The sequence below is a fragment of the Opisthocomus hoazin genome, unplaced genomic scaffold (genome assembly GCF_030867145.1).
Source record: "Opisthocomus hoazin isolate bOpiHoa1 unplaced genomic scaffold, bOpiHoa1.hap1 HAP1_SCAFFOLD_320, whole genome shotgun sequence".
NCBI classification, from domain to species: Eukaryota; Metazoa; Chordata; class Aves; order Opisthocomiformes; family Opisthocomidae; genus Opisthocomus; species Opisthocomus hoazin.
This window is the reverse complement of record NW_027448994.1, coordinates 856-26,014: the sequence shown is the minus strand read 5'-3', so window position 1 is coordinate 26,014 and position 25,159 is coordinate 856. Positions and strand designations below refer to the sequence as shown.

The 25,159-nt window shown below is 69.4% G+C and overlaps 1 protein-coding gene across 1 annotated transcript; it reads right to left on the bottom strand.

Moving 5' to 3' along the window:
* Positions 1 to 43: 43 nt before the first annotated feature.
* On the bottom strand, positions 44 to 24,840 carry LOC142360129 (myosin-binding protein C, fast-type-like; the record flags this gene model as incomplete). The annotated part of the gene is given in 15 exon segments (XM_075412370.1): positions 44 to 147; positions 773 to 806; positions 808 to 960; positions 2,525 to 2,557; positions 2,559 to 2,615; positions 2,617 to 2,663; positions 5,726 to 5,801; positions 5,803 to 5,886; positions 7,675 to 7,814; positions 16,714 to 16,906; positions 17,775 to 17,843; positions 17,845 to 17,864; positions 18,997 to 19,164; positions 20,522 to 20,656; positions 24,642 to 24,840. Coding segments are annotated over 15 exon segments (1,512 nt in total), but the record flags the coding sequence as incomplete, so codon positions are not given.
* Between the last annotated feature and the right edge of the window lie 319 nt (positions 24,841 to 25,159).

Below are 25,159 nucleotides of genomic sequence, written 5' to 3'. Positions count from 1 at the left end.
CGGTTTCGGGGTCCCCCCTGCACCCCAAATCTCCACCCAGCCCTCAATGATCTCCTCTCCCAACCCCTTGATGAACCCAGTGGCTCCTCCAAGAACCCAACGGCTCCTTCAAGACCCTGGGTGCCCCACCCGGCTTTTGGGGACCCCCTGATTTCGGGGCCCCCCCCCAGATTTAGGGGACCCCCCTGATTTTGGGGACCCCCCCTGCACCCCAAATCTTCACCCAGCACTCAACGAGCGCCTCTCCCAACCCCTTGATGAACCCAACGGCTCCTCCAAGACCCCCAACGGCCCCTCCAAGACCCCAGGGTGGCCCCCCCCTCCAGGTTTTGGGGCCCCCCCCGATTTCGGGGCCCCCCCCAGATTTCGGGGACCCCCCTGCACCCCAAATCTCCACCTGGCACCCGGTGACGGCCTCTCCCAACCCCTTGATGAACCCAACGTTTCCTCCAAGAACCCAACAAGACCCCAACGGCTCCTCCAAGACCCCAACGGCCCCTCCAAGACCCCAGGGTGGCCCCCCCTCCAGGTTTTGGGCCCCCCCCCGATTTCGGGGCCCCCCCCAGATTTCGGGGACCCCCCCCTGCACCCCAAATCTCCACCTGGCACCCCGGTGGACGGCCTCTCCCAACCCCTTGATGAACCCAACGGTTCCTCCAAGAACCCAACAAGACCCCAACGGCCCCTCCAAGACCCCAGGGTGGCCCCCCCTCCAGGTTTTGGGCCCCCCCCCGATTTCGGGGCCCCCCCCGGTTTCGGGGTCCCCCCGCACCCCGGATCTCCAGGCGGCACTCGGTGACGGCCTCTGCCCAGCTCGTTGCTGGCCCGGCAGGCGTAGGTGCCCCCGTCGAAGGGTCCCGGCTTGCGGATGTGGAGGGTCAGGACCCCCTGGCTGTGCTGGGTCAGGAACCGGGGGTCCTCCCCGATGGCCACCTGGTTCTTCAGCCAGACCACCTTGGGCTGGGGGGGCGCGGGGGGGGGGGGTCAGGGGCACCCCAAAATCCACCCCGGACCCCCCAAAAACCCCCAAAACCCCCCGGGGACCTCCAAACCCCCCAGGTCTGGAGCTGCAGCCCCAGGGACCCCCCAAACCCCCCCCAGACTTGGGGCTTCAGCCAGACCCCCTTGGGCTGGGAGGGGGGTGCGGGGGGGGGTCAGGGGCACCCCAAAAGGCACCCCCGGACCCCCCCAAAACCCCCAAAACCCCCCCGGGACCCCCCAAACCCCCCAGGTCTGGAGCTGCAGCCCCCAGGGACCCCCAAACCCCCACCCCCCAAGCCTGGTTCTTCAGCCAGACCACCTTGGGCTGGGGGGGGGCACGGGGGGGGGTCGGGACACCCCAAAATCCACCCCCGGACCCCCAAAACCCCCCCGGGCACCCCCAAACCCCCCCGGACCCCAAAACCCCCCAAGACCCCCAAACCCCCAGGACCCGGGGCTACAGCCCCAGGGACCCCCAACCCCCCCCCCACCAAGCCTGGTTCTTCAGCCAGACCCTCTTGGGCTGGGGGGGCGCGGGGGGGGGTCAGGGGCACCCCAAAAGGCACCCCCGGAACCCCCAAAAACCCCCCTGGGACCCCAAAACCCCCATGAGACCCCCAAACCCCCCAGGACCCAGGGCTACAGCCCCAGGGACCCCCAACCCCCCCCCCCAGACTTGGGGCTTCAGCCAGACCCCCTTGGGCTGGGGGGGGGACGGGGGGGGGGGTCGGGGCACCCCAAAATCCACCCCCGGACCCCCCTGGGACCCCCAACTCCCCCCGGAACCCCCAAAACCCCCCTGGGACCCCCAGACACCCCAAGATCTGCGGCTGCAGCCCTGGAGACCCCAAGCTCCCCCCCCAAACCTGGTTCTTCAGCCAGACCCCCTTGGGCTGGGGGGGGGGCGCGGGGGGGTCAGGGGCACCCCAAAATCCACCCCCGGACCCCCCAACCCCCCCCCGGGCACCCCCAAACCCCCCTGGGGACCCCAAAACCCCCATGGGACCCCCAAAACCCCCCGGGACCCCCAGATACCCCCCTCCAAATCCCCCCTCCCCCCTTTGTTCTTCACCCTTGGACTTGGAGCGGGGGGGGCAGCGTTAGGGACCCCCAAACCCCCCCCAAACCCCTTTTTCCTCCCCCCCAGCCCCTCGGGGGGGGGGGGGGTCCGGCCCTGGGGACCCCCCCAAATCCCCCCAGCCCCCCCCAAAAGCCCCCCCCCACCTTCTCCATCGCCCATACCACCTCCTTGGAGGGGGGGGGCAGCGTTAGGGACCCCCCAAACCCCCCCCAAACCCCCTTTTTCCTCCCCCCCAGCCCCTCGGGGGGGGGGGTCCGGCCCTGGGGACCCCCCCAAATCCCCCCAGCCCCCCCAAAAGCCCCCCCCCACCTTCTCCATCGCCATACCACCTCCTTGGAGGGGGGGGCAGCGTTAGGGACCCCCCAACCCCCCCCAAACCCCCTTTTTCCTCCCCCCCAGCCCCTCGGGGGGGGGTCCGGCCCCGGGGACCCCCCCCAGCCCCCCCCAAAAGCCCCCCCCCACCTTGGGGTGCCCCCGCACGGCGCAGTTGAGGGCCCGTGGTGTAACCGGCCACGGCGCTGCGGTCCACGAGGGGGGTGAGGAACTGGGGGGGGGGAGCGGAAATCGTGGGGCTGGAACTGGGGGGGCTTCAGCTTCAGCTCTGGGGGGGGCAAAGGGGGGGGGGGGTCAGCACCCCCGAAATGATCCGCCTCTCCCCGGCACCCCCGAAATCATCCCCCCCCATGGCACAACTGAAATGGTCCCCCCCAGCACCCCTAGAATGGTCCAACCCCCCCCCCCGAACCCCCAAATGGTCCAACCCCCCGGCACCCCCACAATGATCCCCCCCGAGCACCCTAAAATGGTCCAACCCTACAGCACCCCCAAAATGATCCCCCCCTTGGTACCCCCCCAAAATATCCCCCCCCTGAACCCCCAGAATGATTCAACAACACCCCCCCCCAGCACCCCTAAAATGGTCCAACCCCCCTTGGTACCCCTAAAATGATCCCCCCCCGAACCCCTAAAGTGGTCCAACCCCCCCCAGCACCCCAAAGTGATCCAACCCCCCCCGAACCCCCCAAATGGTCCAACCCCAAGGCACACCTGAAATGATCCCCCCCCAGAACCCCTAAATGGTCCAACCCCCCCAGCACCCCCAAAATGATCCCCCCGATCCCCCAGAATTATTCAACCCCCCCCGAACCCCTAAAATGGTCCAACCCCCCCCCAGCACCCCCAAAGTGATCCAACCCCCCCCCCCAGAACCCCCCAAATGGTCCAGCCCCAAGGCACACCTGAAATGATCCCCCCCCAGAACCCCCCAAATGGTCCAACCCCCCGGCACCCCCAAAATAATCCCCCCTGAGGACCCCTAAAATGGTCCAACCCCCCTTGGTACCCCTAAAATGCCCCCCCCAGCACCCCTAAAATTCTCCCCCCCCCGAACCCCCAAATGGTCCAACCCCTCCATGGCACCCCCAAAATTATTCCCCCCCCAGCACCCCCAAGATTATCCCCCCCCTTGGTACCCATAAAATGGTACAACCCTCCCCAGCACCCCTAAAATGACCCCCCCGAGCCCCTAGAATGGTCCAAACCCCCCAGAACCCCCAAAATAATCCCCCCCAGCACCCCTAAAATGGTCCAACCCCCCCAAGGCACCCCAAAAATTCTCCCCCCCGAACCCCAAAATGGTCCAACCCCCCCCCCCAATTCCCCCCCAATGGTAGATCCCAGCAGCCCCCAAAACCCGGGGGGGGCACCCCCATACCCGGGGTTCCCCCCCCTCCCCGGCCCCCGGTGGATTTGGGGGTCCCCCCCAGCCCCCCCCAGATTTTGGGGTCCCCCCTCAGGTTCTGGGGCGCCCCCTAGCGGCTCGGAGGCTGCAGGAGGTGTTTCTGACCACCCCAGGGTCTCACTCAGCCCACAGAGCTCTGAGGTTTCCCCCCCCCCCCGGGTTTTGGGGTCCCCCCCGGGGTTTTGGGGTCCCCCCCGGTTTTGGGGTCCCCCCCCGATTTTGGGGTCCCCCCTCGGGTTCTGGGGCGCCCCCTAGCGGCTCGGAGGCTACAGGCGGTGTCGCTTCCCACCCCACGGGTCCCGCTCAGCCCTCCGAGGTTTAAGGGTCCCCCACCTCGAGTTTTGGGGTCCCCCCCGGGGTTTTGGGGTCCCCCCCGGGATTTTGGCCCCCCCCCCAGAATCTGGGGCGCCCCCTAGCGGCTCGGAGGCTACAGGAGGTGTTTCTGACCACCCCAGGGTCTCACTCAGCCCACAGAGCTCTGAGGTTCCCCCCCCCCCTCTGGTTTTGGGGTCCCCCCCGGTTTTGGGGTCCCCCCCAGATTTTGGGGTCCCCCCTCGGGTTCTGGGCGCCCCCTAGCGGCTCGGAGCTGCAGGAGGTGTTTCTGACCACCCCAGGGTCTTGCTCAGCCACAGAGCTCCGAGGGTGTCCCCCCCCCGGGTTTTGGGGTCCCCCCCGGGGTTTTGGGGTCCCCCCCGGTTTTGGGGTCCCCCCCAGATTTTGGGGTCCCCCCCTCGGGTTTTGGCCCCCCCCCAGGTTCTGGGGCGCCCCCTAGCGGCTCGGAGGCTGCAGGAGGTGTTTCTGACCACCCCAGGGTCTCGCTCAGCCCACAGAGCTCTGAGGTTCCCACCCCCCCGGGTTTTGGGGTCCCCCCCGGGGTTTTGGGGTCCCCCCCCCGATTTTGGGGTCCCCCCTCGGGTTCTGGGGCGCCCCCTAGCGGCTCGGAGGCTGCAGGAGGTGTTTGCAACCACCCCAGGGTCTCGCTCAGCCCACAGAGCTCTGAGGGTCCCCACCCCCCGGGTTTTGGGGTCCCCCCCGGGGTTTTGGGGTCCCCCCCGGTTTTGGGGTCCCCCCCCGATTTTGGGGTCCCCCCTCGGGTTCTGGGGCGCCCCCTAGCGGCTCGGAGGCTACAGGCGGTGTCGCTTCCCACCCCACGGGTCCCGCTCAGCCCTCCGAGGTTTAAGGGTCCCCCCCTCGAGTTTTGGGGTCCCCCCCGGGGTTTTGGGGTCCCCCCCGGGGTTTTGCCCCCCCCCCCCCCCGAATCTGGGGCGCCCCCTAGCGGCTCGGAGGCTGCAGGAGGTGTTTCTGACCACCCCAGGGTCTCGCTCAGCCCACAGAGCTCTGAGGGTCCCCACCCCCCGGGTTTTGGGGTCCCCCCCGGGGTTTTGGGGTCCCCCCCCGGTTTTGGGGTCCCCCCCCGATTTTGGGGTCCCCCCTCGGGTTCTGGGGCGCCCCCTAGCGGCTCGGAGGCTACAGGCGGTGTCGCTTCCCACCCCACGGGTCCCGCTCAGCCCTCCGAGGTTTAAGGGTCCCCCCCTCGAGTTTTGGGGTCCCCCCCGGGGTTTTGGGGTCCCCCCCGGGGTTTTGCCCCCCCCCCCCCCGAATCTGGGGCGCCCCCTAGCGGCTCGGAGGCTGCAGGAGTGTTTCTGACCACCCCAGGGTCTCACTCAGCCCACAGAGCTCTGAGGTTCCCCCCCCCCCCCCCGGGTTTTGGGGCCCCCCCTGGGGTTTTGGGGTCCCCCCCAGATTTTAGGGTCCCCCCTCAGGTTCTGGGGCGCCCCCTAGCGGCTCGGAGGCTGCAGGAGGTGTTTCTGACCACCCCAGGTCTCGCTCAGCCCACAGAGCTCTGAGGTTCCCCCCCCCCCCGGGTTTTGGGGTCCCCCCCGGGGTTTTGGGGTCCCCCCCGGCGCTGGGGCGCCCCCTACCGGCCCGGGGGATGCGGGCGGTGTTGGAGGCCACGCCGGGGGTCTCGCTCAGCCCGCAGAGGTTCTCGCTGTAGACCGCGGAAGGTGTACTCGTTGCCCATCACCAGGTCGGGCACCGTGCAGTGGGGGGGGCGGGAGTGCTCGTAGACCGTGAACCACTCCTGGGGGGGGCACTTGGGGGTCAGGTGTGGGGCAGCCGTGGGGCTGGGGGGGCAGCTGTGGGGCTGGGGGGGTCACGGGGGGCTGGGGGTCTCATAGGGAGGTGGGGGGGCCATGGGGAGATGGGGGATGGGTGTGCTCATACAGCGTGGATCACTCCTGGGGGGGCACTTGGGGGCAGATGTGGGGCAGCTGTGGGGCTGGGGGGGCAGCTGTGGGGCTGGGGGGGTCACGGGGGGCTGGGGGTCTCATAGGGAGGTGGGGGGCCATGGGGAGATGGGGGGTGGGCGTGCTTGTAGACCGTGAACCACTCCTGGGGGGGCACTTGGGGGTCAGGTGTGGGGCAGCCGTGGGGCTGGGGGGCAGCTGTGGGGCTGGGGGGGCAGCTGTGGGGCTGGGGGGGTCACAGGGGGCTGGGGGTCCCATAGGGAGGTGGGGGGCCATGGGGAGATGGGGGATGGGTGTGCTCATACAGCGTGGATCACTCCTGGGGGGGCACTTGGGGCAGATGTGGGGCAGCTGTGGGGCTGGGGGGCAGCTGTGGGGCTGGGGGGCAGCTATGGGGCTGGGGGGGTCACGGGGGGCTGGGGGTCCCATAGGGAGATGGGGGGGTGGGCGTGCTCATACAGCGTGGATCACTCCTGGGGGGGCACTTGGGAGTCATTTGTGGGGCAGGGGGGTCACTTATGGTCCGGGGGGTCACTTATGGGGCAGGGAGGGGGTCACTTGTGGGGCAGATGGGGGTCCCAGCCCCTCACCACGGGGCAGGGGTCAACCTTCTGCACAGTGCAGCTGGTGATGGGGAACAGTGGGGGGTCTGGGGGGCACTTGTGGGTCCGGGGGGGTCACTTATGGGGCAGGGGGGTCACTTATGGGGCAGAGGGGTCACTTATGGGGCAGAGGGGGGTCACTTGTGGGTCCCAGCCCCTCACCATGGTGCAGGTATCGACCTTCTGCACAGTGTGGCTGGTGATAGGGATTCGAGGGGGGCACTTGTGGGTCTGGGGGGGCACTTGTGGGTCCGGGGCCCACTTATGGGGCAGAGGGGCCACTTATGGGGCAGAGGGGTCACTTATGGGGCAGAGGGCAGTCACTTGTGGGTCCCAGCCCCTCACCATGGTGCAGGTATCGACCTTCTCCATGGTGTAGCTGCTGATGGGGGGGATCTGGGGGGGCACTTGTGGGTCCGGGGGGGGCACTTATGGGTCCGGGGCCCACTTGTGGGGCAGACAGGGATCACTTATGGGGCAGAGAGGGATCACTTGTGGGTCCCAGCCCCTCACCATGGTGCAGGTATTGACCTTCTGCACAGTGTAGCTGGTGATACGGGGTCTGGGGGGGCACTTGTGGGTCCGGGGGGGCACTTATGGGTCCGGAGGGGCACTTATGGGGCAGAGAGGCCACTTATGGGGCTGGGGGTCACTTATGGGGCAGAGAGGGATCACTTGTGGGTCCCAGCCCCTCACGATGGGGCAGGTATCGACCTTCTCCATGGTGTAGCTGCTGATGGGGGGTCTGGGGGGGCACTTGTGGGTCTGGGGGGGCACTTATGGGGCAGAGGGAGTCACTTATGGGTCTGGGGCCCTCTTGTGGGGCAGAGGGGTCACTTATGGGCAGAGGGGGGTCACTTGTGGGTCCCAGCCCCTCACCATGGTGCAGGTATCGACCTTCTGCACAGTGTGGCTGGTGATAGGGATTCGGGGGGGGCACTTGTGGGTCTGGGGGGGGGCACTTATGGGTCCGGGGGGGTCACTTGTGGGTCCGGGGGTCCCGCTTGTGGGGCGGCTCACCCCGGTGCGCGTGTCGGCCTTCTGCACGGTGTAGCCGCTGAGCTCGGCGTTGCCGCTGTCGGCCGGGGGCTCCCACTCCAGCGCCGCGGAGCAGCCCCAAACCTCGGCCACGCGCACCCCGCGGGGGGGCCCCGGCCGCTCTGGGGGGGGGGGGGGGGTGAGGGGACCCCCAAACCCCCCCCACAGCGCCCCCAAACTGGGGACACCCCCAACCCCCCCCCAGAGCCCCCAAACTGGGACCCCCCCCCCTACAGCCCCCCAAACTGGGAACCCCCCCCAACCCCCCCCCCAGCGCCCCCAAACTGGGACCCCCAAACCCCCCCCAGAGCCCCCAAACTGGGACCCCCCCCTTCCTGGAAAGGGGAGACCCCCAACCCCCCCCAGCGCCCCCAAACTGGGGACACCCCCAAACCCCCCCCCCCAGCGCCCTCAAAATGGGACCCCCCCAAACACCCCCCCAGTTCCCCCAGTCCCAGTGCTCCCAGTGCCCCCCAGTGCCACCAGTCCCAGTGCTCCAGTCTCCCCAGTGCTCCCAGTCCCAGTGCTCCCAGTCTCCCCAGTGCTCCAGTACACCCAGTCCCAGTGCTCCCAGTCTCCCCAGTGCCCCCAGTGCCCCCAGTCCCAGTGCTCCAGTCTCCCCAGTGCTCCCAGTACACCAGTCCCAGTGCTCCCAGTCTCCCCAGTGCTCCCAGTCCCCCCAGTCCCAGTGCTCCCAGTACACCCAGTCCCAGTGCTCCCAGTCTCCCCAGTGCCCCCAGTCCCAGTGCTCCCAGTCTCCCCAGTGCTCCCAGTACACCCAGTCCCAGTGCTCCCAGTCTCCCCAGTGCCCCCAGTGCCCCCAGTCCCAGTGCTCCCAGTCTCCCAGTGCTCCAGTACAACCCAGTCCCAGTGCTCCAGTCTCCCCAGTGCTCCCAGTACACCCACTCCCAGTGCTCCCAGTGCTCCCAGTCCCCATTGATGTTGCGCAATGGCTGCGTCCTCCATGTTCCCGCCCTCCATGGGACCACTCAACGCCCTCCAGTGCTCCCAGTCCCCCAGTCCCAGTGCTCCCAGTCCCAGCACTCCCAGTCTCCCAGTCCCAGTCCCCCAGTCCCAGTGCTCCCAGTACACCCAGTGCCCCCAGCCCCGGCCCTCCCAGTGCCCATTGACAACCAACAACAGGAATGGCCTCCACGTTCCTGACCTCCATCCCATCCCCTCCCAGTGCTCCCAGTCCCCCCAGTCCCAATCCCTCCAGTTCCAGTCTCCCCAGTCCCAGTGTTCCCAGTCCCAGCACTCCCAGTCTCCCCAGTCCCAGTCCCCCAGTCCCAGTACTCCCAGTACACCCAGTCCCAGTGCTCCCAGTGCTCCCAGTCCCCATTGATGTTGCGCAATGGCCGCGTCCTCCATGACCTCCATCCCATCCCCTTCCAGTGCTCCCAGTCCCAGTCTCCCCAGTCCCAGTACTCCCAGTTCCCCCAGTCCCAGTGCTCCCAGTACACCCACTCCCAGCGCTCCCAGTGCTCCCAGTGCTCCCAGTCCCCATTGACGTTGCGCAATGGCTGCGTCCTCCATGTTCCCCGCCCTCCATGGGACCACTCAACGCCCTCCCAGTGCTCCCAGTGCCCCCAGCCCCGGCCCTCCCGGCCCTCCCAGTGCTCCCAGTTTGCCCAGTGCTCCCAGTGCCCACCGACGACGCGCAGGCGCAGCGCGGCGGCGTCCTCCATGCCCTCGACCTCCATCCCGTCCCCTCCCAGTGCTCCCAGTCCCCCCAGTCCCAATCCCTCCAGTTCCAGTCTCCCCAGTCCCAGTGCTCCCAGTCCCAGTGCTCCCAGTCTCCCCAGTCCCAGTACTCCCAGTACACCCAGTCCCAGTACTCCCAGTGCTCCCAGTGCTCCCAGTCCCCATTGATGTTGCGCAATGGCCGTTGACCTCCATCCCATCCCCTTCCAGTGCCCCCAGTCCCAGTCTCCCCAGTCCCAGTACTCCCAGTTCCCCCCAGTCCCAGTGCTCCCAGTACACCCACTCCCAGCGCTCCCAGTGCTCCCAGTCCCCACTGACGTTGCGCAATGGCTGTGTCCTCCATGTTCCCGCCCTCCATGGGACCACTCAACGCCCTCCCAGTGCCCCCAGTGCCCCCAGCCCCGGCCCTCCCGGCCCTCCCAGTGCTCCCAGTTTGCCCAGTGCTCCCAGTGCCCACCGACGACGCGCAGGCGCAGCGCGGCGGCGTCCTCCATGCCCTCGACCTCCATCCCGTCCCCTCCCAGTGCTCCCAGTCCCCCCAGTCCCAATCCCTCCAGTTCCAGTCTCCCCAGTCCCAGTGCTCCCAGTCCCAGTGCTCCCAGTCTCCCCAGTCCCAGTACTCCCAGTACACCCAGTCCCAGTACTCCCAGTGCTCCCAGTGCTCCCAGTCCCCATTGATGTTGCGCAATGGCCGCGTCCTCCATGACCTCCATCCCATCCCCTTCCAGTGCCCCCAGTCCCAGTCTCCCCAGTCCCAGTACTCCCAGTTCCCCCCAGTCCCAGTGCTCCCAGTCACCCACTCCCAGCGCTCCCAGTGCTCCCAGTCCCCACTGACGTTGCGCAATGGCTGTGTCCTCCATGTTCCCGCCCTCCATGGGACCACTCAACGCCCTCCCAGTGCCCCCAGTGCCCCCAGCCCCGGCCCTCCCGGCCCTCCCAGTGCTCCCAGTTTGCCCAGTGCTCCCAGTGCCCACCGACGACGCGCAGGCGCAGCGCGGCGGCGTCCTCCATGCCCTCGACCTCCATCCCGTCCCCTCCCAGTGCTCCCAGTCCCCCCAGTACCAATCCCTCCAGTTCCAGTCTCCCCAGTCCCAGTGTTCCCAGTCACAGCACTCCCAGTCTCCCCAGTCCCAGTGCTCCCAGTGCTCCCAGTCCCCATTGATGTTGCGAAATGGCCGCGTCCTCCATGACCTCCATCCCATCCCCTTCCAGTGCTCCCAGTCCCAGTCTCCCCAGTCCCAGTACTCCCAGTTCCCCCAGTCCCAGTGCTCCCAGTACACCCAGTCCCAGTACACCCAGTGCTCCCAGTGCTCCCAGTCCCCATTGATGTTGCGAAATGGCCGCGTCCTCCATGACCTCCATCCCATCCCCTTCCAGTGCTCCCAGTCCCAGTCTCCCCAGTCCCAGTACTCCCAGTTCCCCCCAGTCCCAGTGCTCCCAGTACACCCACTCCCAGCGCTCCCAGTGCTCCCAGTCCCCACTGACGTTGCGCAATGGCTGTGTCCTCCATGTTCCCGCCCTCCATGGGACCACTCAACGCCCTCCCAGTGCCCCCAGTGCCCCCAGCCCCGGCCCTCCCGGCCCTCCCAGTGCTCCCAGTTTGCCCAGTGCTCCCAGTGCCCACCGACGACGCGCAGGCGCAGCGCGGCGGCGTCCTCCATGCCCTCGACCTCCATCCCGTCCCCTCCCAGTGCTCCCAGTCCCCCCAGTCCCAATCCCTCCAGTTCCAGTCTCCCCAGTCCCAGTGCTCCCAGTCCCAGTGCTCCCAGTCTCCCCAGTCCCAGTACTCCCAGTACACCCAGTCCCAGTACTCCCAGTGCTCCCAGTGCTCCCAGTCCCCATTGATGTTGCGCAATGGCCGCGTCCTCCATGACCTCCATCCCATCCCCTTCCAGTGCCCCCAGTCCCAGTCTCCCCAGTCCCAGTACTCCCAGTTCCCCCAGTCCCAGTGCTCCCAGTACACCCACTCCCAGTGCTCCCAGTGCTCCCAGTCCCCATTGATGTTGCGCAATGGCTGCGTCCTCCATGTTCCCGCCCTCCATGGGACCACTCAACGCCCTCCCAGTGCTCCCAGTGCCCCCAGCCCCGGCCCTCCCGGCCCTCCCAGTGCTCCCAGTGCTCCCAGTGCTCCCAGTGCCCACCGACGACGCGCAGGCGCAGCGCGGCGGCGTCCTCCATGCCCTCGACCTCCATCCCGTCCCCTCCCAGTGCTCCCAGTCCCCCCAGCCCCAATCCCTCCAGTTCCAGTCTTCCCAGTCCCAGTCCCCCAGTCCCAGTACTCCCAGTACACCCAGTCCCAGTGCTCCCAGTGCTCCCAGTCCCCATTGATGTTGCGAAATGGCCGCGTCCTCCATGACCTCCATCCCATCCCCTTCCAGTGCTCCCAGTCCCAGTCTCCCCAGTCCCAGTACTCCCAGTTCCCCCAGTCCCAGTGCTCTCAGTACACCCACTCCCAGCGCTCCCAGTGCTCCCAGTGCTCCCAGTCCCCATTGACGTTGCGCAATGGCCACGTCCTCCATGTTCCCGCCCTCCATGGGACCACTCAACGCCCTCCCAGTGCTCCCAGTGCCCCCAGCCCCGGCCCTCCCGGCCCTCCCAGTGCTCCCAGTTTGCCCAGTGCTCCCAGTGCCCACCGACGACGCGCAGGCGCAGCGCGGCGGCGTCCTCCATGCCCTCGACCTCCATCCCGTCCCCTCCCAGTGCTCCCAGTCCCCCCAGCCCCAATCCCTCCAGTTCCAGTCTCCCCAGTCCCAGTGCTCCCAGTCCCAGTGCTCCCAGTCTCCCCAGTCCCAGTACTCCCAGTACACCCAGTCCCAGTACTCCCAGTGCTCCCAGTGCTCCCAGTGCCCATTGATGTTGCGCAATGGCCGCGTCCTCCATGACCTCCATCCCATCCCCTTCCAGTGCTCCCAGTCCCAGTCTCCCCAGTCCCAGTACTCCCAGTTCCCCCAGTCCCAGTGCTCCCAGTACACCCAGTCCCAGTACACCCAGTGCTCCCAGTGCTCCCAGTCCCCATTGATGTTGCGAAATGGCCGCGTCCTCCATGACCTCCATCCCATCCCCTTCCAGTGCTCCCAGTCCCAGTCTCCCCAGTCCCAGTACTCCCAGTTCCCCCCAGTCCCAGTGCTCCCAGTACACCCACTCCCAGCGCTCCCAGTGCTCCCAGTCCCCACTGACGTTGCGCAATGGCTGTGTCCTCCATGTTCCCGCCCTCCATGGGACCACTCAACGCCCTCCCAGTGCCCCCAGTGCCCCCAGCCCCGGCCCTCCCGGCCCTCCCAGTGCTCCCAGTTTGCCCAGTGCTCCCAGTGCCCACCGACGACGCGCAGGCGCAGCGCGGCGGCGTCCTCCATGCCCTCGACCTCCATCCCGTCCCCTCCCAGTGCTCCCAGTCCCCCCAGTCCCAATCCCTCCAGTTCCAGTCTCCCCAGTCCCAGTGCTCCCAGTCCCAGTGCTCCCAGTCTCCCCAGTCCCAGTACTCCCAGTACACCCAGTCCCAGTACTCCCAGTGCTCCCAGTGCTCCCAGTCCCCATTGATGTTGCGCAATGGCCGCGTCCTCCATGACCTCCATCCCATCCCCTTCCAGTGCCCCCAGTCCCAGTCTCCCCAGTCCCAGTACTCCCAGTTCCCCCCAGTCCCAGTGCTCCCAGTACACCCACTCCCAGTGCTCCCAGTGCTCCCAGTCCCCATTGATGTTGCGCAATGGCTGCGTCCTCCATGTTCCCGCCCTCCATGGGACCACTCAACGCCCTCCCAGTGCTCCCAGTGCCCCCAGCCCCGGCCCTCCCGGCCCTCCCAGTGCTCCCAGTGCTCCCAGTGCTCCCAGTGCCCACCGACGACGCGCAGGCGCAGCGCGGCGGCGTCCTCCATGCCCTCGACCTCCATCCCGTCCCCTCCCAGTGCTCCCAGTCCCCCCAGCCCCAATCCCTCCAGTTCCAGTCTTCCCAGTCCCAGTCCCCCAGTCCCAGTACTCCCAGTACACCCAGTCCCAGTGCTCCCAGTGCTCCCAGTCCCCATTGATGTTGCGAAATGGCCGCGTCCTCCATGACCTCCATCCCATCCCCTTCCAGTGCTCCCAGTCCCAGTCTCCCCAGTCCCAGTACTCCCAGTTCCCCCAGTCCCAGTGCTCCCAGTACACCCACTCCCAGCGCTCCCAGTGCTCCCAGTGCTCCCAGTCCCCATTGACGTTGCGCAATGGCCACGTCCTCCATGTTCCCGCCCTCCATGGGACCACTCAACGCCCTCCCAGTGCTCCCAGTGCCCCCAGCCCCGGCCCTCCCGGCCCTCCCAGTGCTCCCAGTTTGCCCAGTGCTCCCAGTGCCCACCGACGACGCGCAGGCGCAGCGCGGCGGCGTCCTCCATGCCCTCGACCTCCATCCCGTCCCCTCCCAGTGCTCCCAGTCCCCCCAGCCCCAATCCCTCCAGTTCCAGTCTCCCCAGTCCCAGTGCTCCCAGTCCCAGTGCTCCCAGTCTCCCCAGTCCCAGTACTCCCAGTACACCCAGTCCCAGTACTCCCAGTGCTCCCAGTGCTCCCAGTGCCCATTGATGTTGCGCAATGGCCGCGTCCTCCATGACCTCCATCCCATCCCCTTCCAGTGCTCCCAGTCCCAGTCTCCCCAGTCCCAGTACTCCCAGTTCCCCCAGTCCCAGTGCTCCCAGTACACCCACTCCCAGCGCTCCCAGTGCTTCCAGTCCCCATTGATGTTGCACAATGGCTGCGTCCTCCATGACCTCGACGCCCATCCCCTTCCAGTGCTCCCAGTCCCAGTCTCCCCAGTCCCAGTACTCCCAGTTCCCCCAGTCCCAGTGCTCCCAGTACACCCACTCCCAGTGCTCCCAGTGCTCCCAGTCCCCACTGACGTTGCGCAATGGCCACGTCCTCCATGTTCCCGCCCTCCATGGGACCACTCAACGCCCTCCCAGTGCTCCCAGTGCCCCCAGCCCCGGCCCTCCCGGCCCTCCCAGTGCTCCCAGTGCTCCCAGTGCTCCCAGTGCCCACCGACGACGCGCAGGCGCAGCGCGGCGGCGTCCTCCATGCCCTCGACCTCCATCCCGTCCCCTCCCAGTGCTCCCAGTCCCCCCAGCCCCAATCCCTCCAGTTCCAGTCTCCCCAGTCCCAGTGCTCCCAGTCCCAGTGCTCCCAGTCTCCCCAGTCCCAGTACTCCCAGTACACCCAGTCCCAGTACTCCCAGTGCTCCCAGTGCTCCCAGTGCCCATTGATGTTGCGCAATGGCCGCGTCCTCCATGACCTCCATCCCATCCCCTTCCAGTGCTCCCAGTCCCAGTCTCCCCAGTCCCAGTACTCCCAGTTCCCCCAGTCCCAGTGCTCCCAGTACACCCACTCCCAGTGCTCCCAGTGCTCCCAGTCCCCATTGACGTTGCGCAATGGCTGCGTCCTCCATGTTCCCCGCCCTCCATGGGACCACTCAACGCCCTCCCAGTGCTCCCAGTGCCCCCAGCCCCGGCCCTCCCGGCCCTCCCAGTGCTCCCAGTGCTCCCAGTGCTCCCAGTGCCCACCGACGACGCGCAGGCGCAGCGCGGCGGCGTCCTCCATGCCCTCGACCTCCATCCCGTCCCCTCCCAGTGCTCCCAGTCCCCCCAGTCCCAAACCCTCCAGTTCCAGTCTCCCCAGTCCCAGTGCTCCCAGTCTCCCCAGTCCCAGTACTCCCAGTACACCCAGTCCCAGTACTCCCAGTGCTCCCAGTGCTCCCAGTGCCCATTGATGTTGCGCAATGGCCGCGTCCTCCATGACCTCCATCCCATCCCCTTCCAGTGCTCCCAGTCCCAGTCTCCCCAGTCCCAGTACTCCCAGTTCCCCCCAGTCCCAGTGCTCCCAGTACACCCACTCCCAGTGCTCCCAGTGCTCCCAGTCCCCATTGATGTTGCGCAATGGCTGCGTCCTCCATGTTCCCGCCCTCCATGGGACCACTCAACGCCCTCCCAGTGCTCCCAGTGCCCCCAGCCCCGGCCCTCCCGGCCCTCCCAGTGCTCCCAGTTTGCCCAGTGCTCCCAGTGCCCACCGACGACGCGCAGGCGCAGCGCGGCGGCGTCCTCCATGCCCTCGACCTCCATCCCGTCCCCTCCCAGTGCTCCCAGTCCCCCCAGTACCAATCCCTCCAGTTCCAGTCTTCCCAGTCCCAGTCCCCCAGTCCCAGTACTCCCAGTACACCCAGTCCCAGTGCTCCCAGTGCTCCCAGTCCCCATTGATGTTGCGCAATGGCCGCGTCCTCCATGACCTCCATCCCATCCCCTTCCAGTGCCCCCAGTCCCAGTCTCCCCAGTCCCAGTACTCCCAGTTCCCCCCAGTCCCAGTGCTCCCAGTACACCCACTCCCAGTGCTCCCAGTGCTCCCAGTCCCCATTGATGTTGCGCAATGGCTGCGTCCTCCATGTTCCCGCCCTCCATGGGACCACTCAACGCCCTCCCAGTGCTCCCAGTGCCCCCAGCCCCGGCCCTCCCGGCCCTCCCAGTGCTCCCAGTTTGCCCAGTGCTCCCAGTGCCCACCGACGACGCGCAGGCGCAGCGCGGCGGCGTCCTCCATGCCCTCGACCTCCATCCCGTCCCCTCCCAGTGCTCCCAGTCCCCCCAGTACCAATCCCTCCAGTTCCAGTCTTCCCAGTCCCAGTCCCCCAGTCCCAGTACTCCCAGTACACCCAGTCCCAGTGCTCCCAGTGCTCCCAGTCCCCATTGATGTTGCGCAATGGCCGCGTCCTCCATGACCTCCATCCCATCCCCTTCCAGTGCCCCCAGTCCCAGTCTCCCCAGTCCCAGTACTCCCAGTTCCCCCAGTCCCAGTGCTCCCAGTACACCCACTCCCAGTGCTCCCAGTGCTCCCAGTCCCCATTGATGTTGCGCAATGGCTGCGTCCTCCATGTTCCCGCCCTCCATGGGACCACTCAACGCCCTCCCAGTGCTCCCAGTGCCCCCAGCCCCGGCCCTCCCGGCCCTCCCAGTGCTCCCAGTTTGCCCAGTGCTCCCAGTGCCCACCGACGACGCGCAGGCGCAGCGCGGCGGCGTCCTCCATGCCCTCGACCTCCATCCCGTCCCCTCCCAGTGCTCCCAGTCCCCCCAGCCCCAATCCCTCCAGTTCCAGTCTTCCCAGTCCCAGTGTTCCCAGTCCCAGTGCTCCCAGTACACCCACTCCCAGTGCTCCCAGTGCTCCCAGTCCCCATTGATGTTGCGCAATGGCTGCGTCCTCCATGTTCCCCGCCCTCCATGGGACCACTCAACGCCCTCCCAGTGCTCCCAGTGCCCCCAGCCCCGGCCCTCCCGGCCCTCCCAGTGCTCCCAGTTTGCCCAGTGCTCCCAGTGCCCACCGACGACGCGCAGGCGCAGCGCGGCGGCGTCCTCCATGCCCTCGACGCGCAGCCGGAGGCCGTAGAGCCCCGAGTGGCTCCGCGCGGCCGCGCGGATGAAGAAGACGCTGTCGCGCTCCGAGTTGCGGATGTGGACGTCCTCGCCCAGCCCCTCCCCCTCCTTGGTCCAGGTCACCTGCGGCCGCGGCTTCCCCTGCGCCCACCCGGAGCGTGGGGGGCTGCCCCATAGCGCCGTGGGGCTGCCCCATAGCGCGGGGGGACGGGGGTCCCACTACGGGGCTTGGGTTCCCACTATGGGGACTGGGTTCCCACTATGGGGCTGTGAGTCTTCCTGTAGTGATATGGGGCTGCCCCATAGGGTGTGGGGCTGCCCCATAGCGCCGTGGGGCTGCCCCATAGCGCGGGGGGACGGGGGTCCCACTACAGGGCTGGGGTTCCCACTATGGGGATTGGGTTCCCACTATGGAGCTATGGGGCTGTCAGCATCCCTGTAGTGCTGTGGGGCTGGGGGCTGCCCCATAGCATGTGGGGCTGCCCCATAGCGCCATGGGGCTGCCCCATAGCACGGGGGGACGGGGGTCCCACTGTGGGGCTTGGGTTCCCACTATGGGGCTGTGGGGATTGGGTTCCCACTATGGGGCTGTGAGCTTTCCTGTAGTGATATGGGGCTGCCCCATAGTATGTGGGGCTGCCCCACGGCATGTGGGGCTGCCCCATAGCACGGGGGGACGGGGGTCCCACTACGGGGCTTGGGTTCCCACTATGGGGATTGGGTTCCCACTATGGAGTCACGGGGCTGTGAGCATCCCTGTAGTGCCATGGGGCTGCCCCATAGCGTGTGGGGCTGCCCTATAGCGCTGTGGGGCTGCCCCATAGCATGTGGGGCTGCCCCATAGCGCAGGGAGCTCCCCTACAGCACCACGGGTTGGGGTGTCCCTGCAGAGCGGTGGGGCTGTGGGTTCCCTCTGCGGGCCCATGACCCCCCCCCTGCCCCATAGCGCCGTGGGGCTGCCCCATAGCACCGTGGGGTGCCCCATAGCGCCGTGGGGCAGCCCCCTCACCTGGAAGGGGATGACGAGGTTGACCGGCTCCCCCACCTTCCGCACGTAGGTCTGCCGCAGGTGCCGGGGGCAGCCGGATCTTGGGGCGCTCTGCGGGCGGAGGGGGTGCTGAACGCTGTGGGGCTGCCCCATAGCGAGACCCACAGCCAGCCCCACGGCCAGCCCCACGGCCTGCCCACAGCCAGCCCCATAGCCAGCCCCATAGCCAGCCCCACAGCCCCATAGCCAGCCCCATGGCCAGTCCCATAGCCAGCCCCATAGCCAGCCCCACGGCCGCCCCGTGGCCAGCCCCACAGCCCCACAGCCAGCCCCACGGCCAGCCCCATAGCCAGCCCCACAGCCCCACAGCCAGCCCCACAGCCGCCCCATAGCCAGCCCCACAGCCCCAAAGCCAGCCCCATAGCCAGCCCCACAGCCAGCCCCACGGCCAGCCCCACAGCCCCACAGCCAGCCCCACGGCCAGCCCCATAGCCAGCCCCACAGCCCCAAAGCCAGCCCCATAGCCAGCCCCACAGCCGCCCCATAGCCAGCCCCACAGCCCCAAAGCCAGCCCCACACACCGCCCCACGGCTGCCCCACACCCCGCCCCGTACCCACGATCTCGCGGATGGCCCCGCCCCCCCGTACCCACGATCTCGCGGATGGCCCCGCCCCCCCCGTACCCACGATCTCGCGGATGGCCCCGCCCCCCCATACCCACGATCTCGCGGATGGCCCCGCCCCCCCCGTACCCACGATCTCGCGGATGGCCCCGCCCCCCCATACCCACGATCTCGCGGATGGCCCCGCCCCCCCCGTACCCACGATCTCGCGGATGGCCCCGCCCCCCCGTACCCACGATCTCACGGATGGCCCCGCCCCCCCCGTACCCACGATCTCGCGGATGGCCCCGCCCCCCCATACCCACGATCTCGCGGATGGCCCCGCCCCCCCCCGTACCCACGATCTCGCGGATGGCCCCGCCCCCCCCGTACCCACGATCTCACGGATGGCCCCGCCCCCCCCCGTACCCACGATCTCGCGGATGGCCCCGCCCCCCCCCGTACCCACGATCTCGCGGATGGCCCCGCCCCCCCGTACCCACGATCTCGCGGATGGCCCCGCCCCCCCGTACCCACGATCTCGCGGATGGCCCCGCCCCCCCCCGTACCCACGATCTCGCGGATGGCCCCGCCCCCCCCCGTACCCACGATCTCGCGGATGGCCCCGCCCCCCCCCGTACCCACGATCTCGCGGATGGTCACGCCCTGCGGCAGCGTGGCCGGGGGGCTGGGCCCCGCGATGTTCACCGCGGTCACGCGGAACTGGAGCCGCTCGCCCGTGGGCAGCCCCCGCGCCGTCAGCCCGCAGCGCGGCACCAGCTCGGCCTGCGCGGGGACCCAGTCCTCGGCTGGGGGAGGGGCGGGGGGGGGGGTCAGGGGTGGGGGGGGTTGGGGGGCAGTGGGGGGGATTGGGAGGTGGTTGGGGGGCAGAGGGGTTGGGGGGCGATGGGTTTGGGGGGCGGTGGGGAGTGGGGTTGGGGGGCAGAGGGGAGGGGGGGGTGAAGGGGTGAGGGTGGGGGGCAGCGGGGGGGTTGGGCAGTGGGGGTGGGGGGTGCTGGGGGTCAGGGGTTGGGGGGCAGAGGGGTTGGGGGGCGGTGGGGAGTGGGGTTGGGGTCAAGGGTTGGGGGTGGGGGGCAGAGGGGGGCGGTTGGGGGGTGGTTGGGGTCGCCAGGGCAGGGCTGTGGGCGGGGCTGTGGGCGGGGCCACGGGGCGGGGCTACAGGGTCGAGTCGGGAGCAGCCACACAAGCCCCTCCCCTCCCCCCATGCACCCCGCCCCACTCCCCCTCCCAGCAGCACCCCCGAAGCCCCGCCCCCCCGAGGCCCCGCCCCTCAACCCCCTCCCTGCAGCACTCCCTTAGGTACCCCCGAAGCCCCGCCCCCCGAAGCCCCGCCCCCGAACCGCGCCCCCGGCGGCAGGCCACCAGGTATCCCCGAAGCCCCACCCCCTAAGCCCCGCCCCTCCCCGAGGCCCCGCCCTACTCACCCCCTCCCTGCACCACGCCACCAGGTACTCCCCGAGGCCACGCCCCCCAAAGCCCCGCCCCAAGACCCCGCCGCCCCGAGACTCCGCCGCCCCGAGGCCCCGCCCCCCCGGCCCCGCCCCCCAGGCCCCGCCCCTCGCGGCTCCACTCCACCCGGCAGCCGCCGATGCCCCCCCCGCCCCCAGGCCCCGCTCCACCCCGAGGCCCCGCCCCACGAGGCCCCGCCCCCGGAGGCCCCGCCCCCCCGAGGCCCCGCCCCTCACCGCCCTCGCGGCTCCACTCCACCCGGCAGCCGCCGAGGCCCCCCCGCCCCGAGGCCCCCCCGCCCCGAGGCCCCCCCCGCCCCCAGGCCCCGCCCCCGAGGCCCCGCCCCCGAGGCCCCGCCCCCCCGAGGCCCCGCCCCTCACCCCCCTCGCGGCTCCACTCCACCCGGCAGCCGCCGAGGCCCCCCCGCCCCGAGGCCCCCCCGCCCCGAGGCCCCCCCGCCCCCAGGCCCCGCCCCCGAGGCCCCGCCCCCGAGGCCCCGCCCCCCCGAGGCCCCGCCCCTCACCCCCCTCGCGGCTCCACTCCACCCGGCAGCCGCCAATGCCCCCCCGCCCCGAGGCCCCGCCCCGCCCCCGATGCCCCCCCAGCCCCCCCCGCCCCAGGCCCCCCCGCCCCAGGCCCCGCCCCCCGAGGCCCCGCCCCCCCGAGGCCCCGCCCCCCCGAGGCCCCGCCCCTCACCGCCCTCGCGGCTCCACTCCACGCGGTAGCCGTCGATGCCCCCCGCCCCCACGCGCTCGGGCGGGCGCCATTTGAGCGTGGCCGTGGTGTCGGTGACGTCATCCAGCACCAGGTGGGTGGGCTCGCTGGTGGGGGCTGCGGGGCGGGGCCGCGTCGGGGACACGCCCCCTTCCGGCCTAGGGCACGCCCCCTCCGCCCGGAGACACGCCCCCTCCCGAGGGACACGCCCCCTCCCCGGAGCTCCACGGCCCCTCCAGGACCCCCCAACCCCCCCCAGGACCCCCCCAAACCCCCCCCAGTCCCCCCAAATCCCCCCCAAACCCCCCCAGGACCCCTCAACTGCCCCCCAAAGCCCCCAAGCCCCCACCCAATCCCCCCCCACCCCCTGCCAAATCCCCCCAGGACCCCCGAAAGACCCCCCAAACCCCCCCAAACCTCTCCAAATCCCCCTCCAGGACCCCCCAAACGCCCTCCCATCCCCCCAGGACCCCTCAAATGCCCCCCAAACCCACCCCGGACTCCCCAAAGACCCCCCCAATTCCCCCCCAAATGCCCCCCGGACACCCCAACCCCCCCCCAAACCCCCCCAGGACCCCCCAAACCTCCCCAAATCCTCCCCAAATGCCCCCCAAACCCCCCCAGGACCCCCCAAACACCCCCCAGGACCCTCCCCCAAACCCCCCCAGGACCTCTCAGATGCCCCCAGGACCCATCAAATGTCCCCAAACCCCACCCAACCCCCCCCCACCCCCCCCTAAATCCCCCTCCAGGACCCCCCAAATGCCCCCAAACCCGCCAGGACCCCCCAAATCCTCCCCAACCCCACCCCAAACCTCCCCAAATCCTCCCCAAACCCCCCCAACCCCCCCCAAATCCCCCCCAGGACCCCCCAAACCTCCCCAAATCCCCCCCAAATCGGCCCCAGGACCTCCCCAAATCCTCCCCAAACCCCCCCAGGACCCCCCAAATCCCCCCTAGGACCCCCCAACCCCCCCCAATCCCCCCTAGGACCCCCCAAACCTCCCCAAATCCCCCCAACCCCCCCCCCCAAACCCCCCAGGACCCCCCAAATCCCCCCTAGGACCCCCCAAACCTCCCCAAATCCCCCCAACCCCCCCTCAAATCCCCCTCCAGGACCCCCCAAATCCCCCCCAACCCCCCCAGGACCCCTCAACTGCCCCCCAAAGCCCCCAAACCCCCCCAATCCTCCCCACCCCCCCCCCAACCCCTCCCAGGACCCGTGAACTGCCCCCCAAAGCCCCCCAAACCCCCCCAGGACCCCCCAAACCTCCCCAAATCCCCCCAAACCCCCCCAGGACCCCCCAAATCCTCCCCAAATCCCCCCAGGACCCCCAAAAGACCCCCCCAAATCCTCCCCAACCCCCCCCAAACCTCTCCAAATCCCCCCCCAGAACCCCCCAACCCCCCCCCCAATCCCCTCCAGAACCCCCCAAACCCCCCCCAATCCCCCCTAGGACCCCCCAAACCTCCCCAAATCCCCCCAACCCCCCCCCCCAAACCCCCCAAATCCCCCCTAGGACCCCCCAAACCTCCCCAAATGCCCCCAAACCCCCCAGGACCCCCCAAATCCTCCCCAAATCCCCCCAGGACCCCCAAAAAACCCCCCCAAATCCTCCCCAACCCCCCCCAAACCTCTCCAAATCCCCCCCCAGAACCCCCCAACCCCCCCCCCAATCCCCTCCAGAACTCCCCAAACCCCCCCCAATCCCCCTAGGACCCCCCAAACCTCCCCAAATCCCCCCAACCCCCCCCCCAAACCCCCCCAGGACCCCCCAAATCCCCCCTAGGACCCCCCAAACCTCCCCAAATCCCCCCAACCCCCCCTCAAATCCCCCTCCAGGACCCCCCAAATCCCCCCCAACCCCCCCCAGGACCCCTCAACTGCCCCCCAAAGCCCCCAAACCCCCCCAATCCTCCCCACCCCCCCCCCCAACCCCTCCCAGGACCCGTGAACTGCCCCCCAAAGCCCCCCAAACCCCCCCAGGACCCCCCAAACCTCCCCAAATCCCCCCCAGGACCCCCAAAAGACCCCCCAAATCCTCCCCAACCCCCCCCAAACCTCTCCAAATCCCCCCCCAGAACCCCCCAACCCCCCCCCCCCAATCCCCTCCAGAACCCCCCAAACCCCCCCCAATCCCCCCTAGGACCCCCCAAACCTCCCCAAATCCCCCCAACCCCCCCCCCCAAACCCCCCAAATCCCCCCCAGGACCCCCCAAACCTCCCCAAATCCCCCCAACCCCCCCTCAAATCCCCCTCCAGGACCCCCCAAATCCCCCCCAACCCCCCCCAGGACCCCTCAACTGCCCCCCAAAGCCCCCCAAACCCCCCCAGGACCCCCCAAACCTCCCCAAATCCCCCCTAGGACCCCCAAAAGACCCCCCAAATCCTCCCCAACCCCCCCCAAACCTCTCCAAATCCCCCCCCAGAACCCCCCAACCCCCCCCCCAATCCCCTCCAGAACCCCCCAAACCCCCCCCAATCCCCCCTAGGACCCCCCAAACCTCCCCAAATCCCCCCAACCCCCCCCCCCCCAAACCCCCCCAGGACCCCCCAAATCCCCCCTAGGACCCCCCAAACCTCCCCAAATCCCCCCAACCCCCCCTCAAATCCCCCTCCAGGACCCCCCAAATCCCCCCCAACCCCCCCCAGGACCCCTCAACTGCCCCCCAAAGCCCCCAAACCCCCCCAATCCTCCCCACCCCCCCCCCCAACCCCTCCCAGGACCCGTGAACTGCCCCCCAAAGCCCCCAAACCCCCCCAGGACCCCCCAAACCTCCCCAAATCCCCCCTAGGACCCCCAAAAGACCCCCCAAATCCTCCCCAACCCCCCCCAAACCTCTCCAAATCCCCCCCCAGAACCCCCCAACCCCCCCCCCAATCCCCTCCAGAACCCCCCAAACCCCCCCCAATCCCCTCTAGGACCCCCCAAACCTCCCCAAATCCCCCCAACCCCCCCCCCCAAACCCCCCCAGGACCCCCCAAATCCCCCCTAGGACCCCCCAAACCTCCCCAAATCCCCCCAACCCCCCCTCAAATCCCCCTCCAGGACCCCCCAAATCCCCCCCAACCCCCCCCAGGACCCCTCAACTGCCCCCCAAAGCCCCCAAACCCCCCCAATCCTCCCCACCCCCCCCCCCCCAACCCCTCCCAGGACCCGTGAACTGCCCCCCAAAGCCCCCCAAACCCCCCCAGGACCCCCCAAACCTCCCCAAATCCCCCCCAGGACCCCCAAAAGACCCCCCAAATCCTCCCCAACCCCCCCCAAACCTCTCCAAATCCCCCCCCAGAACCCCCCAACCCCCCCCCCCAATCCCCTCCAGAACCCCCCAAACCCCCCCCAATCCCCCCTAGGACCCCCCAAATCCCCCCTAGGACCCCCCAAACCTCCCCAAATCCCCCCAACCCCCCCTCAAATCCCCCTCCAGGACCCCCCAAATCCCCCCCAACCCCCCCCAGGACCCCTCAACTGCCCCCCCAAAGCCCCCAAACCCCCCCAATCCTCCCCACCCCCCCCCAACCCCTCCCAGGACCCGTGAACTGCCCCCCAAAGCCCCCCAAACCCCCCCAGGACCCCCCAAACCTCCCCAAATCCCCCCCAGGACCCCCAAAAGACCCCCCAAATCCTCCCCAACCCCCCCCAAACCTCTCCAAATCCCCCCCCAGAACCCCCCAACCCCCCCCCCCCAATCCCCTCCAGAACCCCCCAAACCCCCCCCAATCCCCCCTAGGACCCCCCAAACCTCCCCAAATCCCCCCAACCCCCCCCCCAAACCCCCCCAGGACCCCCCAAATCCCCCCTAGGACCCCCCAAACCTCCCCAAATCCCCCCAACCCCCCCCCCCAAACCCCCCAAATCCCCCCTAGGACCCCCCAAACCTCCCCAAATCCCCCAACCCCCCCTCAAATCCCCCTCCAGGACCCCCCAAACGCCCTCCCATCCCCCCAGGACCCCCCAAACCTCCCCAAATCCCCCCAACCCCCCCTCAAATCCCCCTCCAGGACCCCCCAAACGCCCTCCCATCCCCCCAGGACCCCCAAAACCCCCCCCAGGCCCCCCCAAACCCCCCCCCCCCCAGCCCCCCCCCCGAAGCCCCCCACCGATGGGCATGAAGGGGCGGCTGTGGTGGCTGGGGGGGGACGCCCCGATGGCGTTGAGGGCGAAGACGCGCAGCTCGTAGAGGACCCCCTCGATCAGCCGCGCCGCGCGGAACGTGACGCCCGGCAGCGCCTCGAAGTTCAGCTTCACCCAGCGCGGGGAGCCCTGCTTGCGGCGCTCCAGCAGGTACCCTGCGTGCGGGGACACGCGTGTGCGGGGTCACGCGTGTGCGGGGACACGCGTGTGGGGAGGGGGACACGCGAGGAGGGGGATGCGTGGGGAGGGGGAGGGGGAGGAGCCCTGCTTGCGGCGCTCCAGCAGGTACCCTGCGTGCGGGGACACGCGTGTGCGGGGTCACGCGTGTGCGGGGACACGCGTGTGGGCATGGGGACACGCGAGGAGGGGGATGCGTGGGGAGGGGGAGGTGGAGGAGCCCTGCTTGCGGCGCTCCAGCAGGTACCCTGCGTGCGGGGACACGCGTGTGCGGGGTCACGCGTGTGCGGGGACACGCGGGTGGGGA